We start from the raw sequence: 14550 nt of genomic DNA, 5'->3' as shown, positions 1-14550 counted from the left end.
TTTCAGCTGATCGATTCCTGGGACGGAGATTTGTGCAATGAGGCCCATGTTGTGCAAACTGGGCCCGTGTTGTCTTATGTTTAGAAGAAAGAGTTGACCTGACTGAAATAGACACAATTGTTACGGGATTTGTCAGTGGATGCAGGGTGATGTTTTCCCTGGCTGACATATCCAGAGTCAGGTTAGGATGTGAAGAAGTTACTCCACCCACCCAGAGGAAGGAAGTTTTCTGCCCAAGGGGACTGTGGACGCTCAGTTGTTGAGCTTATTCCATAGATTGTTAGACAGGAAGGGAATCACGATTCATGGGAATAGTTCAGGAAAGTGACACTGAGGTAAACGATCCATCAGGATTTTACAGAGTGGAGGAGCAGTGTGAGAGGCCGAATGACTCCCGTTTCTACCTCTTATGTTCTAGTGTTCACTGTAGCGATCCTGAGGTTAGAATGACTAAACTAGGATCAGTGCATGGACAGAGCTTGTGTTCCTTCTCCCCCCTTGATGTGGTGGGGCTGAAGGGAGTCCAGAAGAAGAGAAAGGAGGTTTTGTTGGTTGTTGAAGGAGCAGGAATGCAAATACAGAACGTCCTCCTCTCAACCTGTGGGAGCCAGGGGTAAGCAGGAGCTCTCACTGGCTGGCCAGATGGTCCCTGACTTGGACACCGAGGGATAGAAACAAGGCCGGGAGGTGGGAGAGGTGGCACAGACTCCAGGATCTCCTGCTCCCGTGTGCTCCTACAGCTTGAGAATCCAACTGGGTCCGGATCGCACACTCAGTGAGTTGGACTAAAGGGCCTGTTACTGTGCAGTATGATGAATGACTCACCTTTTCCAGAAGATCTGCACCGTAGGTTAAGGATTTAATGGGTCGCTCAGAGAAGGACCTTCACCACTGACCATCGCTCTCACCCCCCCACCTTCCTCAGCTTTCACTCAGGGGACAGTACAGACACTTGGATCATGAGGTAAGGATACAGTCGACAATGCTGCCTCCGTGAATATTCCCGTTCTCAGAGAAGTGAAGCTGGATAAACTTCCCGAATCGACTGGAGTTGTTGTTGTAAACAGTCTTGGCATTCCCAAAGGCTTCCATCACTGGGCTGTGGGAGAGATAAAGCCCCTTATTGTACAACTGTTGGCCGCTGATTTGACTCCCTGTCATGACTCCAGGCTCCGACTGTTCCCTACCCCTGCTGCTCACTGGACAACACCACCCTTAACCACCTCATATTCAGAAAGGGAGCTCAGATCCTGGTGACAGCGGGGGACCAGGAAGTGATCAGAGCCATGCAGGGAAGGACAAGAGGAAACAGGCATCAAGTCAGAATCAGCACAACAATCTGCAATTATGTTTGAGAGAGAGGGCAGCCTGGTCCAATGTGGCCCCTTTAACAGTGCATGAAAGTAAGGAAATGCCCGTCACATCAGCTGATTGCTTTGTACCAGAGAAGAACAGATCCATTCCTACCACCCCCTTGTGGCTGTCCAAAGAAGGTTTGTACAGTCCCGCAGAATAGATCCCAATAACCTGCCCACCACTGAAGTTAAACTAACTCATTCTATTCCCCCATTCATTAAACAACAGTCCAACGTCACCAGCCCCTCAACCTCTGGCACCACTCCTGTGACCAGGAGGATTGAAGAACAATGGTCAGACCTCCCACAGTTTCCTCCCTTCTGTTCTTAACAGCCTGGGATAGATTTCATCTGGACCTGGTGACTTATCCACTTTCAACTGTGCTAACCCGCTTAACAGTTCCTGTCTTTCAATGACTGTCTTACAATACCCAGCCACATTATCATCATCCCCTTTTAAGTATCATCCCACTGTGATAAGACTATTAAACGGTTCCCTTATATGATGAGATGGACTATGACCTCACGATCGACCTTGTTGTGACCTTGCACCTTATTGCACTGCACTTTCTCTGTAGCTGTGACACTTTACTCTGTACTGTTATTGTTTTTACCTGTACTACCTCAATGCACTCTGTACTAACCCAATGTAACTGCCCTGTGTAATGAATTGACCTGTACAATCGGTATGCAAGACAAGTTTTTCATAGAACCATAGAACAGTACAGCACAATACAGGCCCTTTGGCCCACAATGTTGTGCCAACCTTTAAACCTTACCTAAGACTATCTAACCCCTTCCTCCCACATATCTCCCTATTTTAAATTCCTCCATATGTTTATCTAGCAATCTCTTGAATTTGACCAATGTACCTGCCTCCACCACCACCCCAGGGCAGCGCATTCCATGCCCCAACCACTCTCTGGGTAAAAACCTCCCTCTGATATCTCCCTTGAACTTCCCACCCATTACTTTAAAGCCATGCCCTCTTGTATTGAGCATTGGTGCCCTGAGAAAGAGGCGCTGGCTGTCTACTCTATCTATTTCACTGTACCTCAGTACAAGTGACAATAATAAACCAATACTGAGTCAGCCACAAAATATTTTCCTCACATCCTCAGGCTCCACAAGTAGGTTACTTTGGGGTCCCTAATGTGTCCAACTCTCTCCTCAGTTCCTCTTGTTCTTTCAAGTTGTGCCTGTACTCATTGGAGGACGAGAGGTGACACTGAAACAAGCACAATTCTGAAGGGACTTCACAGGGTGGATGCATCCATGGAAGAATCAAACTGGGGACAAAATTTCAGCAGGAGTCTCTCATTTACGATCTAAACGTCATGAACCTTCAGAATCATTGTTTATTTCAGGCTGAATTTTCAGTCTATAGGAGAGTCAAGGATTATAGGGAACAGCAAGGAAACGTGGAACAAAGGCCAAGATACATCAGCCAGGATCTGAGGATCCTCAGCCACTCCAGCCTTGTCTGCCACTTAATCATTTCACGGATGATCGGAATGTAACCTCAACACCACAATCCTGCCTACACAGTAACCTTTCACCCCCTTGCTCATAATCTATCACTGCCTTAAAAACGTTCAAAGATTTTGCTTTCACCACCCTTTGAGGAAGAGTGTTCCAGTGACAGCCACATCCCAGGTACAATGTGAGCTTTGATGGCAAGGCAAGTGTTTGTTACCCTGAGGAGGTAGGAGTGAGCAGTCCTTCCACTGAAGGTGTTTCTGCAGGAGGGAGTTCGGCATGTCCCAGTCACAGAGCACTACAGCACAGAAAGAGGCCCTTCAGCCCATCCAGTCCATGCCAACCTGATCTTCCGCCAAGTCCCATCTACCTGCACCCGGACCTCCAAACCCCTCCCATCCATGTACCACTTCTGCTGGCAGTCCATTCCACACTCGCACCACCCTCTGAGTGAAGAAGTTCCTCCTCTTAGCAGCCATGGGTTCCTCTAAGTAGCTGCCTAGCACTCTGAAAATTAAAATAAATGATGCCCACAAAGCAGGAGAGGCTATAAGAAGATAGCAAAGTGTTTTCAGGTAGCCGTTTCCTCAGTAATTAAGAAATGGCAGTTAACAGGAACAGTGGAGGTCAAGTTGAGGTCTGGATGACCAAGAAAACTTTCCAAGAGAACTGCTTATAGGATTACTAGAAAGGCAAATCAAAACCCCGTTTGACTGCAAAAGACCTTCAGGAAGATTGAGCAGCCTCTGGAGTGGGGGTGCACTGTTCTACTGTGCAGTGACACCTGAACAAATATGACCTTCATGGAAGAGTCATCAGAAGAAAACCTTTCCTGCATCCTCACCACAAAATTCAGCATCAGAAGTTTGCAAAGGAACATCTAAACAAGCCTGATGCATTTTGGAAACATGTCCTGTGGACTGATGGAGTTAAAATAGAAGTTTTTGGCCGCAATGAGCAAAGGTACAGTGGCGTGCAAAAGTTTGGACACCCCTGGTCAAAATTTCTGTTACTGTGAATAGCTAAGCGAGTAAAAGATGACCTGATTTCCAAAAGGCATAAAATTAAAGATGACACATTTCTTTAATATCTTAAGCAAGATTATTTTTTTATTTATATCTTTTACAGTTTCAAAATAACAAAAATGGAAAAGGGCCCGATGCAAAAGTTTGGGCATCCTGCATGGTACTTAGTAACATCCCCTTTGGCAAGTATCACAGCTTGTAAATGCTTTCTGTAGCCAGCTAAGAGTCTTTCAATTTTTGTTTGGGGAATTTTCGCCCATTCTTTCTTGCAAAAGGCTTCTAGTTCTGTGAGATTCTTGGGCCGTCTTGCATGCATTGCTCTTTTGAGGTCTATCCACAGATTTTCGATGATGTTTAGGTCGGGGGACTGTGAGGGCCATGGCAAAATCTACAGCTTGTGCCTCTTGAGGTAGTCCATTTGTGGATTTTGAGGTGCGTTTAGGAAGGTTATCCTGTTGTAGAAGCCATCCTCTTTTCATCTTCAGCTTTTTTACAGACGGTGGGATGTTTGCTTCCAGAATTTGCTGGTATTTAATTGAATTCATTCTTCCCTCTACCAGTGAAATGTTCCCCGTGCCACTGGCTGCAACACAAGCCCAAAGCATGATCGGTCCACCCCCGTGCTTAACAGTTGGAGAGGTGTTCTTTTCATGAAATTCTGCACCTTTTTTTCTCCAAACATACCTTTGCTCATTGTGGCCAAAAAGTTCTATTTTAACTTCAGTCCACAGGACTTGTTTCCAAAATGCATCAGGCTTGTTTAGATGTTCCTTTGCAAATTTCTAACACTGAATTTTGTGGTGAGGATGCAGGAAAGTTTGGAGATAAAAAAAAGAGTGCAGAATTTCATGAAAAGAACACCTCTCTAACTGTTAAGCACAGGGGTGGATCGATCATGCTTTGGGCTTGTGTTGCAGCCAGTGGCACAGGGAACATTTCACTGGTAGAGGGAAGAATAAATTCAATTAAATACCAGCAAATTCTGGAAGCAAACATCCCACCGTCTGTAAAAAAAAGCTGAAGATGAAAGGAGGATGGCTTCTACAACAGGATAACCTTCCTAAACACACTTAAAATCCACAATGGACTACCTCAAGAGGCACAAGCTGTAGGTTTTGCCATGGCCCTCACAGTCCCCCGACCTAAACATCATTGAAAATCTGTGAATAGACAAAAGAGCAGTGCATGCAAGACAGCCCAAGAATCTCACAGAACTAGAAGCCTTTTCCAAGGAAGAATGGGCGAAAATCCCCCAAACAAGAATTGAAAGACTCTTAGCTGGCTACAGAGAGCATTTACAAGCTGTGATACTTGCCAAAGGGGGTGTTACTAAGTACTGACCATGCAGGGTGCCCAAACTTTTGCTTTGGGCCTTTTTCCTCTTTTGTTATTTTGAAACTGTAAAAGATGGAAATAAAAAGTAATCTTGCTTAAAATATTAAAGAAATGTGTCATCTTTAACTTTATGCCTTTTGGAAATCAGGTCATCTTTTACTCGCTTAGCTATTCACAGTAACAGAAATTTTGACCAGGGGTGCCCAAACTTTTGCATGGCACTGTAGATAAACAACAACGGACCCAGCACCAATCCCTGCGGCACACCACTAGTCACAGGCCTCCAGTCAGAGAGACAACCATCTCCTACCACTCTCTAGCTTCTCCCGCTAAGCCAACGTTGAATCCAATTGGCTACTTCAACCTAAATGCCAAGCGACTTAACCTTCTGGAGCAGCCTCCCATGCGGGACTTTGTCAAAGGCCTTGCTGAAGTCCATGTAGACAATGTCCACCGCCTTCCCTTGATCAACCTTCCTGGTAACCTCCTCGAAAAACTCTATAAGATTGGTTAGATGTGACCTACCACACACAAAGCCATGTTTACTATCCCTAATCAGGCCCTGTCTATCCAAATACTTATATATCCTGTCCCTTAGAATTCCAATGATTTACCTATGACTGACGTCAGGCTCACCGGCTTACAATTTCCCGGCTTATTCTTAGATCCTTTCTTGAACAACGGAACAACATCAGCTACCCTCCAGTCCTCCGTCATCTCACCCGTGGCTAAGGATGTTTTAAATATCTCTGCAAGGGCCCCTGCAATTTCTGCACTAGCCTCCCACAAGGTCTGAGGGGACACCTTGTCAGGCCCTGGGGATTTATCCACTTTCATTTGCCTCAAGACAGCCAGCACCTCCTCTTCTGTAATCCGGATACAGTCCATGACCTCATTGCTCTTTTTCCTCAGTTCTATAGATTCTGTGTCTGTCTCCAGAGTAAATAGGGATGCAAAAAGTTTATTTAAGATTTCCCCATCTCTTTCAGCTCCATGCATAGATGACCATGCTGATCTTCAAGAGGAAAAATTTTGTCCCTTGCTACCCTTTTGCTCTTAATATAGCTATAGAAACCCTTGGGAGTCTCTTTCACCCTGTCTGCTAGAGCAACCTCATGTCCTCTTTTTGCCCTCCTGATTTCTCTCTGAAGTGTTCTCTTGCATTTCTTAAACTCCTCAAGCGCCTCATTTGATCCCATCTGCCTGTACCTGATATGCACCTCCTTCTTTTTCTTTACCAGGATCTCAATATCCCTCGATAACCAACGTTTCCTAAACCTGTTAGCCTTGCCTTTTATTCTAACAGGAACATACAGATTCTGTACTCTCAATATTTCACTTTTGAAGGCCTTCCACTTACTAAGCATCTCTTTGCCGGAAAACAACCTATCCCAATCCACACCTGCCAATCCCTTCTGATGCCATCAAAATTGGCCTTACTCCAATTTAGAAACTCAACCCGAGGACCAGTCCTGTCCTTCTCCATAATTATCTTGAAACTAATGGAATTATGATCACTGGATCCAAAGTGTTCCCCTACACACACGTTCCCTAACAGGAGATCCAGTATCGCGCTCAGGCACGGTGGTGTAGTGGTTAGCATAACACCATTACAGCACCAGTGACCTGAGTTCAATTCCGGATACTGTCTGTAAGGAATTTGTACATTTTCCCCGTGTCTGCGTGGGTTTCCTCCGGGTGCTCCGGTTTCCTCCCACATTCCAAAGACGTCCTGGTTAGGAAGTTGTGGGCATGCTATGTTGGTGCCGGAAGCGTGGCGACACTTGTGGGGTTCCCCCAGAACACCCTTCGCAAAAGATGTATTTCACAGTGTGTTTCAATGTATATGTGGCTAATAAAAGAATCTTATCTCTCTGTTTGGGTCCTCTACAAGTTAATTAAGGAAACTTTTTTGAATACATTTGACCAACTCTATCCCAACCAATCCCTTTACAGTATGGGAGTCCCAGTCAATGTGGAAAGTTAATATCACCTACTATCACAACCTTATTCTTCTTGCAACTGTCTGCTCTCTCTACAAATTTGTTCCTCTAAATCCTGCTGACGATTGGGAAATCTATAACATAGTCCCATTAACATGGTCATCCGTTCCTTTTATTCCTCAGTTCCATCCACATTGCCTCAGTAGACGAGCCCTCCAGCATGTTCTCTTTGAGCACTGCTGTGACATTTCCACTGATGAGTAATGCCACCCCCTCCCCCTCCAATACCTCCATCTCCATCATGTCATGATGAAGGATACATTTCCAAATCAGCAGGGAGTGTGTCTTGGAGGGGAACCTGCAGGAGGTGGTGATCCATGTCCCTGTTGCCCTTGTCCTCCTTGGTAGTGAAGTGGCAGGTTTAAGTCCTCTAGCTGTGTGATACAAGTGGGCCAGACACTGACCTGCTCTCCAGGATGGCCTGTTCCACGTGCGTGCTCTTCTCATGGGCTGAGGCTCCAAGGGACTTCTGGCTCATGACCGACAGAAACTGGAGCAGCAGCTTGGTGTTCTCTGTCTTGCCAGCTCCCGTCTCCCCACTGGGCAGGTTGTTGGCCATGGGTTGGGGGAGAAACACATCCACAAGTTAGACCACCCTGGTGATTGTGACAGAGTAAACCATGCACTGAGCAACAATCCATATCGCTGGCACTCAGCTGACCGTTTGAGAATCTAAACTCCATTGAACTAAATCTGAAAGATCTGGTCTCTGAAAATACTCTGGAACTAACAGCTTCCTCATATCCTTTCTGGAAGGTATGACTCAGTCTGACCCTGAATGTGACTCCAGATCTGCCCCAATGTGACCAACCGTAAACCAGAATCAGGGGAGGAGGTGGGCTTTGGGTTGGAGACAAGACATGCAATGGTGACCACCTCATGGTGTCGCTCTGCTCCCCCTTTCCCCTTGCTCAGTGCCCAGCGCTGAGGCAGCCCACAGCTGAGAAACTGACCTGATGAGTACACACTGGCTATCCTGTCGCTTCCACAGACACCCGTAGCACTCGTTGGCAATTGCAAAGATGTGGGGTGGCAGCTCTCCGAGTTGGTGTCCACTGTACAACTCAACCATGCTGGCACTGTACAGACTCTCGATGTATTTGTAAGGGTTCACTGCAGTCAGGATTGAGCCAATGTTTGTCTGGAAGAAATACACAATTAGCATTTGGGAGCTGAGCAGGGTGATGACTGGGGTTGGAAGTGTCCTATCACGCTGGTTATGCTCATCCTCAGCTACCTTCCTGAACCTCTGCACTCCTGGTGGCCCCACAGTGCTGCTGGGCAGGAGGTCTAAGTGCCATATGGAAGCTGCTCATGAACCAGACAACCACACATGCAGGAAATGTTCTGCACCTCTGCAGGACCGCGCCAAGTGCCCTCACAGGAGGCTTCACTGGGGCTGTTGGTGAGAGTTTAACTCATCCAGGGGACGGGAACCTTGGAGGGAATTCAAGAAGGACAGCAAGAAAGGAGGATGTGTTCAAACAAAATAGACAAGCAGCAGGCAATGGGGTTAAAGTATGGAAAATGGCAAAACTGAAGACAATATATCTAAACGCATGCAACATTCTTTTATTCATCTTACATTTCCTTGCAATGTAGAAGGAGGCCATTCAGCCCATTGAGTTTATGTCAACTATCGGAACAATCCCATCCATCCTTTTGCCCCATTTATTTCCCTGCTCCCTATTCCCTCCACTTATATACACCCTGACTCCCCTACCACCCACACATTGGGGGCAATTTACAGCGGGCAATTAACCACCAACCCACTCAATCTTTGGGACATGGAGGAAACCGGAGCACCTGGGGTAAGCCCACACAGTCACAGGCAGGACATGCAAACTGCATACAGATGGCACCCGAGGTCAGGATCAGACCTGGGTTACTGGAGGAGTTAGACAGAGCTGCATTACCTGCTGAATCACCGTGCCGTCCAAAGTAAATGAACTTGCAGGACAAATAGGAGGAAATGGTTATGATGTGGGTGAAGTGGAAATGGGAGCATCCTGAACTGAATGATTCTATGACTACGATCTAATTTCCATGACAGAATGTCCATGACTGTAGGGTGGCTGCTGAATGTTCAAAGATATTTGACATTTAGGGAGTACAGGCAATCAAGAAAAGGTGTTGTGAGGTAGTGCCATTACTAAGGACTCTTAGCAGTGTGGCGGGATCTTGGGGTTCACATTTTAGATCCCTCAAGGTTGCCGTGCAGGTGGATAGGGTTGTTAAGAAAGTGTATGGTGTGTTGGCCTTCATTAGTTGGGGTATTGAGTTCAAGAGCCATGAGGTAATGTTGCAGCTCTATAGAACTCTGCTTAGACCACACTTGGAGTATTGTGTTCAGTTCTGGTTGCCTCATTATAGGAAGGACGTGGAAGCTTGAGAGAGGGTGTAGAGGAGATTTATCAGGATATTGCCTGGATTGGAGACCATGTCTTATGTGAGCTAGGGCTTTTCTCTTTGAAGTAAAGGAGGATGAGAGGTGACTTGATAGAGGTGTACAAGATGATAAGAGGCATAGATAGAGTGTACAGTCAGAGACTTTTTCCCAGGGCAAAAATGGCTCACATGTGGGGATAATTTTAAGGTAATTGGAGGAAGGTATAAGGGGGATGTCAGAGGTAAGTTTTTTTTACACAGAGAGTGGTGGGTGCATGGAATGCACTACCGGCAGAGGTTGTGGGGGCAGATACATTAGGGACATTTAAGAGACGCTTAAGATAGGCACATGAATGATAGATAAATGGGGGGCTATGTGGGAGGGAAGGGTTAGATAGATCAGAGCAGGATAAAATGTCGGCACAACATTGTGGGCCGAAGGGCCTGTACTGTTCTGTGGTGTTCTGTGTAAGGGGTGGTATAGGTGCATTGGTGGAAAGTGACCTTTGTGTGGCTGAACAACACAGAATTAAGATCAGTTTGGGTTGAGCTAAGAAACAGCAGAGCCGAGAATCAGTGGAAGTTAATCATTGGTTACCACAGGTTAACATTGTGGACATGATGTAAACCAGGAGATTGGATGGATAAACAGCATCATGGGGGATTTCTTAACATATAAACTGAAGAAATCAAATTAGCAATGACTGGAGGACAGATACATGGAAAGAATACAAGGTGCCTTCCTGGATCAATATGTTGAGGATCCAGCTGGGGAAAAAGTTCACATTGTGCAATCAGAAGAGGCTAATCAATAATCCTGTAGCAAAGGGGTCTTGTGCTAGAGTAACATGACAGGATTTTACACTAAGCTTGAAACTAGGCCCTTAAATCTAAACCAAGGGGACTGTGAAGGTGAGGTAGCAGATGGGTGGTGTGCAGTGTGAAACTGCATTAAAAGGATTATAGTGCGTGGACAATGAATAGTATTTAAAGGCAATTTGTGAAAAATGTACTTTCCTTTAAGGCACAAAAGCCCTGTGGGTAAAATGGTCCATCCCAGCTGACAGCAGAAATTAAAGATAGTGTTAAATCAAAGGAAGAGACTTATAAGGTTGTCAGAAATAACAGGGGTCTGAAGATTGGGAACATTTTAGAACTCAAAGGGGCAGCAAAAAAAATTGATAAAGAAAGGCACAACAGAATATGAAAGTGGATGCGAAAATGATAAAAATGGACCAAGAACCTTTATAAATATGTAAAAATGAAAAGGCTGGTGAGCGTAAAGGTGGGTCCTTTACAGAGACAGGAGATTTTACACTGGGGAATTTGTACAGTTTTGGCTAACCAGTTAAAGGTAAGACATCATCAAGCTGGAAAGAGTGCAGAGAAGATTTACGAGAATGTTGTCAGGACTCGAGGGCCTGAGTCATAGGGAGACATTGGCCAGGCTAGGACTTTATTCATTGGAGCGCAAGAGATCGAGGGGTGACCTTGTAGAGCCGTGCAAATCATGAGGGGCATAGATGGGGGTGAATGCACTCAGTCAAGTAAAGGGAATCAAAAACTTGAGGGCATAGGTTTAAGGTGAGAGGGGAAAGATTTAAAAGGGACCTGAGGGGCAACTTTTTCCACACAGAGGGTGGTCCGGATATGGAATGAGCTCCCAGTGGAAGTGATTGAGGCAGGTACATTAACAACATTTAAAAGACACTTGGACAGGTACATGGATAGGAAAGGGTTAGAGGGATATGGGCCAAACAAGAGGATATTGGGCACGAGGTCCTAATTCTATTGGAATTAGTGTAATTCATGAAAGGGAAATCAGAGATAACAAAGTCACTGGAATTTTTTGAGAATGTAATCAGAATGGATGAAGAACCAGTTGATGTGGCGTATCTGGATTGACAGAGATTAGTGTGTAAAATTAAAGGATGTGGGATTGGGGGTAAGGTGTTGATATGGATAGAGAACTGGTTGGCCCAACAGGAAACAATTAGTCAGAGTAACTGGGTCTTTTTCCAAGAAATTGGTGGGATACCACGGGATCAGTGCTGGGACCCCAGCTATTCACAATACATATTAATGATTTGGAGGAGGGAATTAAAAGTAATCTCTCTAGATTTGCTGACAGCACAAGGCTGGGTGGGAGGGTGGCCCTTGGGGAGGGTGCAGAGAAGCTCCAGGTTGATTTGGACAGGTTGAGGGAGTGGGCAGAGACATCGCAGATGCTGTATAATGTGGGTAAATGTGAAGTTATCTGCTTTGGTGGCAATAGCTGGAAGGCAGATTATCTGAATGGGAAGAGATTGGGAAAGGTGGAGGTGCAGTGAGATCTGGGTGTCTTCAGGGAAGGTTTTGTCTGACTAAGATGATTGAACTTTTGAGGGTGTAACAAGGAGGGTTGATGAGGGCAGTACATTTGATGTGGCACATGTGGATTTTAGCAAGGAATTTGAGTTCCACATGGCAGATTGACCAAGTAAATTAGATTAAAAATTGGTTCAGTGGCAGGAAAAAATGGGCATTAATCAACAGGAGTTTTAGTGAGCAGGAGGTTGAGTACAGTGGATTTTCATGGTACCTCTAACGACTATGTTTGATGATTTGGACTCAGATGTAGGGGCCATAATTAAGAGCTTGCACAAACAGTGAGGAAGAAGTTTCTAGGCTACAGGAAGATATTGGCTGGTTGGGTGGATCACCCCAAGTGGTGCACATGGGGAGGACAAATGAGGGTATACACAGAAAATAGTGGGGTATAGAGAGGTGTAGAGGAGCAGAGGGAGCTGGAGAGCAGGACAGGTGGAGGAGGTGAAGGAGGCGGACGGGACACTTGCCTTTATTGGCCGGGGCTCGGAACAGGAGCAGGGAAGTGCTGCTGGAAGTGTATCAACACCAGTGGGGCCCCAGTGAGAGCACTGGGGGTGGATCTGGTCACTGGGGATGGATCTGGTCACTCGGGATGGATCTGGTCACCACATCGCAGGAAGGACGTGACTGCCCCAGTGAGGGTGCGAAGGGGATTTATGAGGGTATTGCCCAGACTGCAGAGTTCTCATTCTGAGGAGAGAATGCCCAGGCTGGGGGTGTCATTGGGACAGAGGGGGCTGAGGGGAGGTTTCACTGAGGTGTGAACAGTGATGGAAGACCCAGACCGGGTGAGTGGGAAGGAGCAGTGCCCCAGCAGAGCTTAGTACTTGGGGCATTGAATTCGATTAACATGAAGGATTAGAGGGTATGGTTGAGGAAATATGTTTTCATGAAGAAACTGTAGAGGCCTGGAACAAGGAAGGTGGTGACCTGCAGGGCTACAGACTGAGTGGGGAAGTGGGATAAACCTAAAGTCCCGAGACATGATGGGCTGAATGGCCTCCTGTGTGGTAGATTTCTATGATTCCATGAACTTGCCATTGTCAGCAAATGGCCCACTTCGAACCGAGGGTGGAAGCAGGTGATTGTGATTGCTGAGGATGATGGACCAGGAACTCCAGAACTGGCACCATCTGGGGCTCTTGCTTATCGTAGCTCATTTAACGATGTGGGTGTAGAGGCCACAATTAGATATCTGCTGATGAGATGGATATTTACCAACCCTGCACTGCAGCAAATGAAGCCAGTGATTGGTGGGGAGATTTTGGGAGACACGAGAGATGAGACAACTCTGCTCCGTTCAAACACGTGGCTGCTCACGCCAATGGTTGACTGAGGGAGAGGCTCCAACACAATGACCAGGGTGTGGAAGCAGCAGGACATGGGCAGAATGGCCTCTGATGGGGCAACCTTGGGACCTGATAGGTTCTGATAGCTCAAGTGGTAACGTCACTTGTGCAATGTACTGAACGCTCTCGCCCTGACACTCGGCATTCCGCGCAGAAGGGGAAGAGGGGAGTGGTGGCAGTGGAGGAGAGTGGCGTACGTAGATCTTATCCTGCCTGTATCGCAAGTAGAGGTTGTAGAGAACGCTGGACTCGTGCAGATCAGCAAGATTCGACATGTCGTCCACCCCCTCAATACTGGTCTGGTGCATCGGGACAGCAAGCTCCAGGGATAGGGGAGACTGCTCAAAGGAGAATTCCTGGAGTGGAAGAGAGGAGGGGGAATGGGGGAGAGAGGGGGAGGGTGGGAGTCAGGGGGGAGGGTGGGAGATGGGGGGTGGAGGTCGGAGGGCGAGGTTGGCAATTGGGAGGGGAGAGTGGGAGTCGGGCAGGATGGGAGACGGAGGTTGGAGGAGAGCAAATGCTGTCAAAAGTTCAAAAGCACATCCAAAAAGCAGCAGCTCCCAAATGATGACGGTCCCTCAGTACCGCCCCTCCCACAGTGCGACACTCCCTCAGTACTGCCCCTCCCACAGTGCGACACTCCCTCAGTACTGCCCCTCCCACAGTGTGACACTCCCTCAGTACTGCCCCTCCCACAGTGTGACCCTCCCTCAGTACTGCCCCTCCCTCGGTATCGACACTCCCTCGGTATCGACACTCCCTCGGTGCGACACTCCCTCAGTACTGCCCCTCCCTCGGTGCGACACTCCCTCGGTGTGGTGCTGGGAGTGAGGGTCTTGGTGCTCTCACAAGCAGAAGACTCCTACCATGACAGAGCTGGTGGTGGGGGCTCAGTGAGGATGTACTGACTGTGCTTCAGACACCCGTCCCTGGATCACAGACCCCAAGAGCAGCAACCTGTTGCATCTGGAACCCCCCCCCCCCCCCACAGGGACTGGTTCAAGGGGAGAAGGGGAGGGGGAGTGAAAGGGAAAAGGGAAGCTCCCTCACCTCTCCATAGTCAGTGGTGAAGCGGACAACGCCATCAGCAATACTCGCCACCCGGCTCGGCAGCAGCTGCTCGTTCACCTGGAGCCACACCTGGCAACCCTGGAATACAAATTAAATGCCTGAGCGTTAACACCTCAGACGACCTGGCCTGGGCCCAGCACACAGATGCAATCACAGGGAAGGTGCACCAGCATCT

At 47.3% G+C, this 14550-nt stretch overlaps 1 protein-coding gene across 1 annotated transcript in view; it reads right to left on the bottom strand.

The window, feature by feature from the left end:
- The window catches only part of LOC127574309 (unconventional myosin-X-like), a 97290-nt gene that overhangs the window by 65089 nt on the left and 17651 nt on the right, over positions 1 to 14550 (bottom strand). Inside the window, exons 2-7 of the mRNA XM_052023218.1 lie at positions 14355 to 14453; positions 13502 to 13660; positions 8151 to 8338; positions 7602 to 7736; positions 975 to 1099; positions 826 to 839 (exon numbers count right to left, since the gene is read on the bottom strand). Of these exons, the coding sequence (XP_051879178.1) occupies positions 826 to 839; positions 975 to 1099; positions 7602 to 7736; positions 8151 to 8338; positions 13502 to 13660; positions 14355 to 14453 (720 nt within the window). The remainder of the gene's footprint in view (positions 1 to 825; positions 840 to 974; positions 1100 to 7601; positions 7737 to 8150; positions 8339 to 13501; positions 13661 to 14354; positions 14454 to 14550) is intronic.

Source organism: Pristis pectinata, chromosome 1, assembly GCF_009764475.1.
Source record: "Pristis pectinata isolate sPriPec2 chromosome 1, sPriPec2.1.pri, whole genome shotgun sequence".
In the NCBI taxonomy this organism is placed as follows: Eukaryota; Metazoa; Chordata; class Chondrichthyes; order Rhinopristiformes; family Pristidae; genus Pristis; species Pristis pectinata.
Note: the sequence above shows the minus strand (reverse complement) of the source record. Positions and strands in the feature narration are given on the sequence as shown.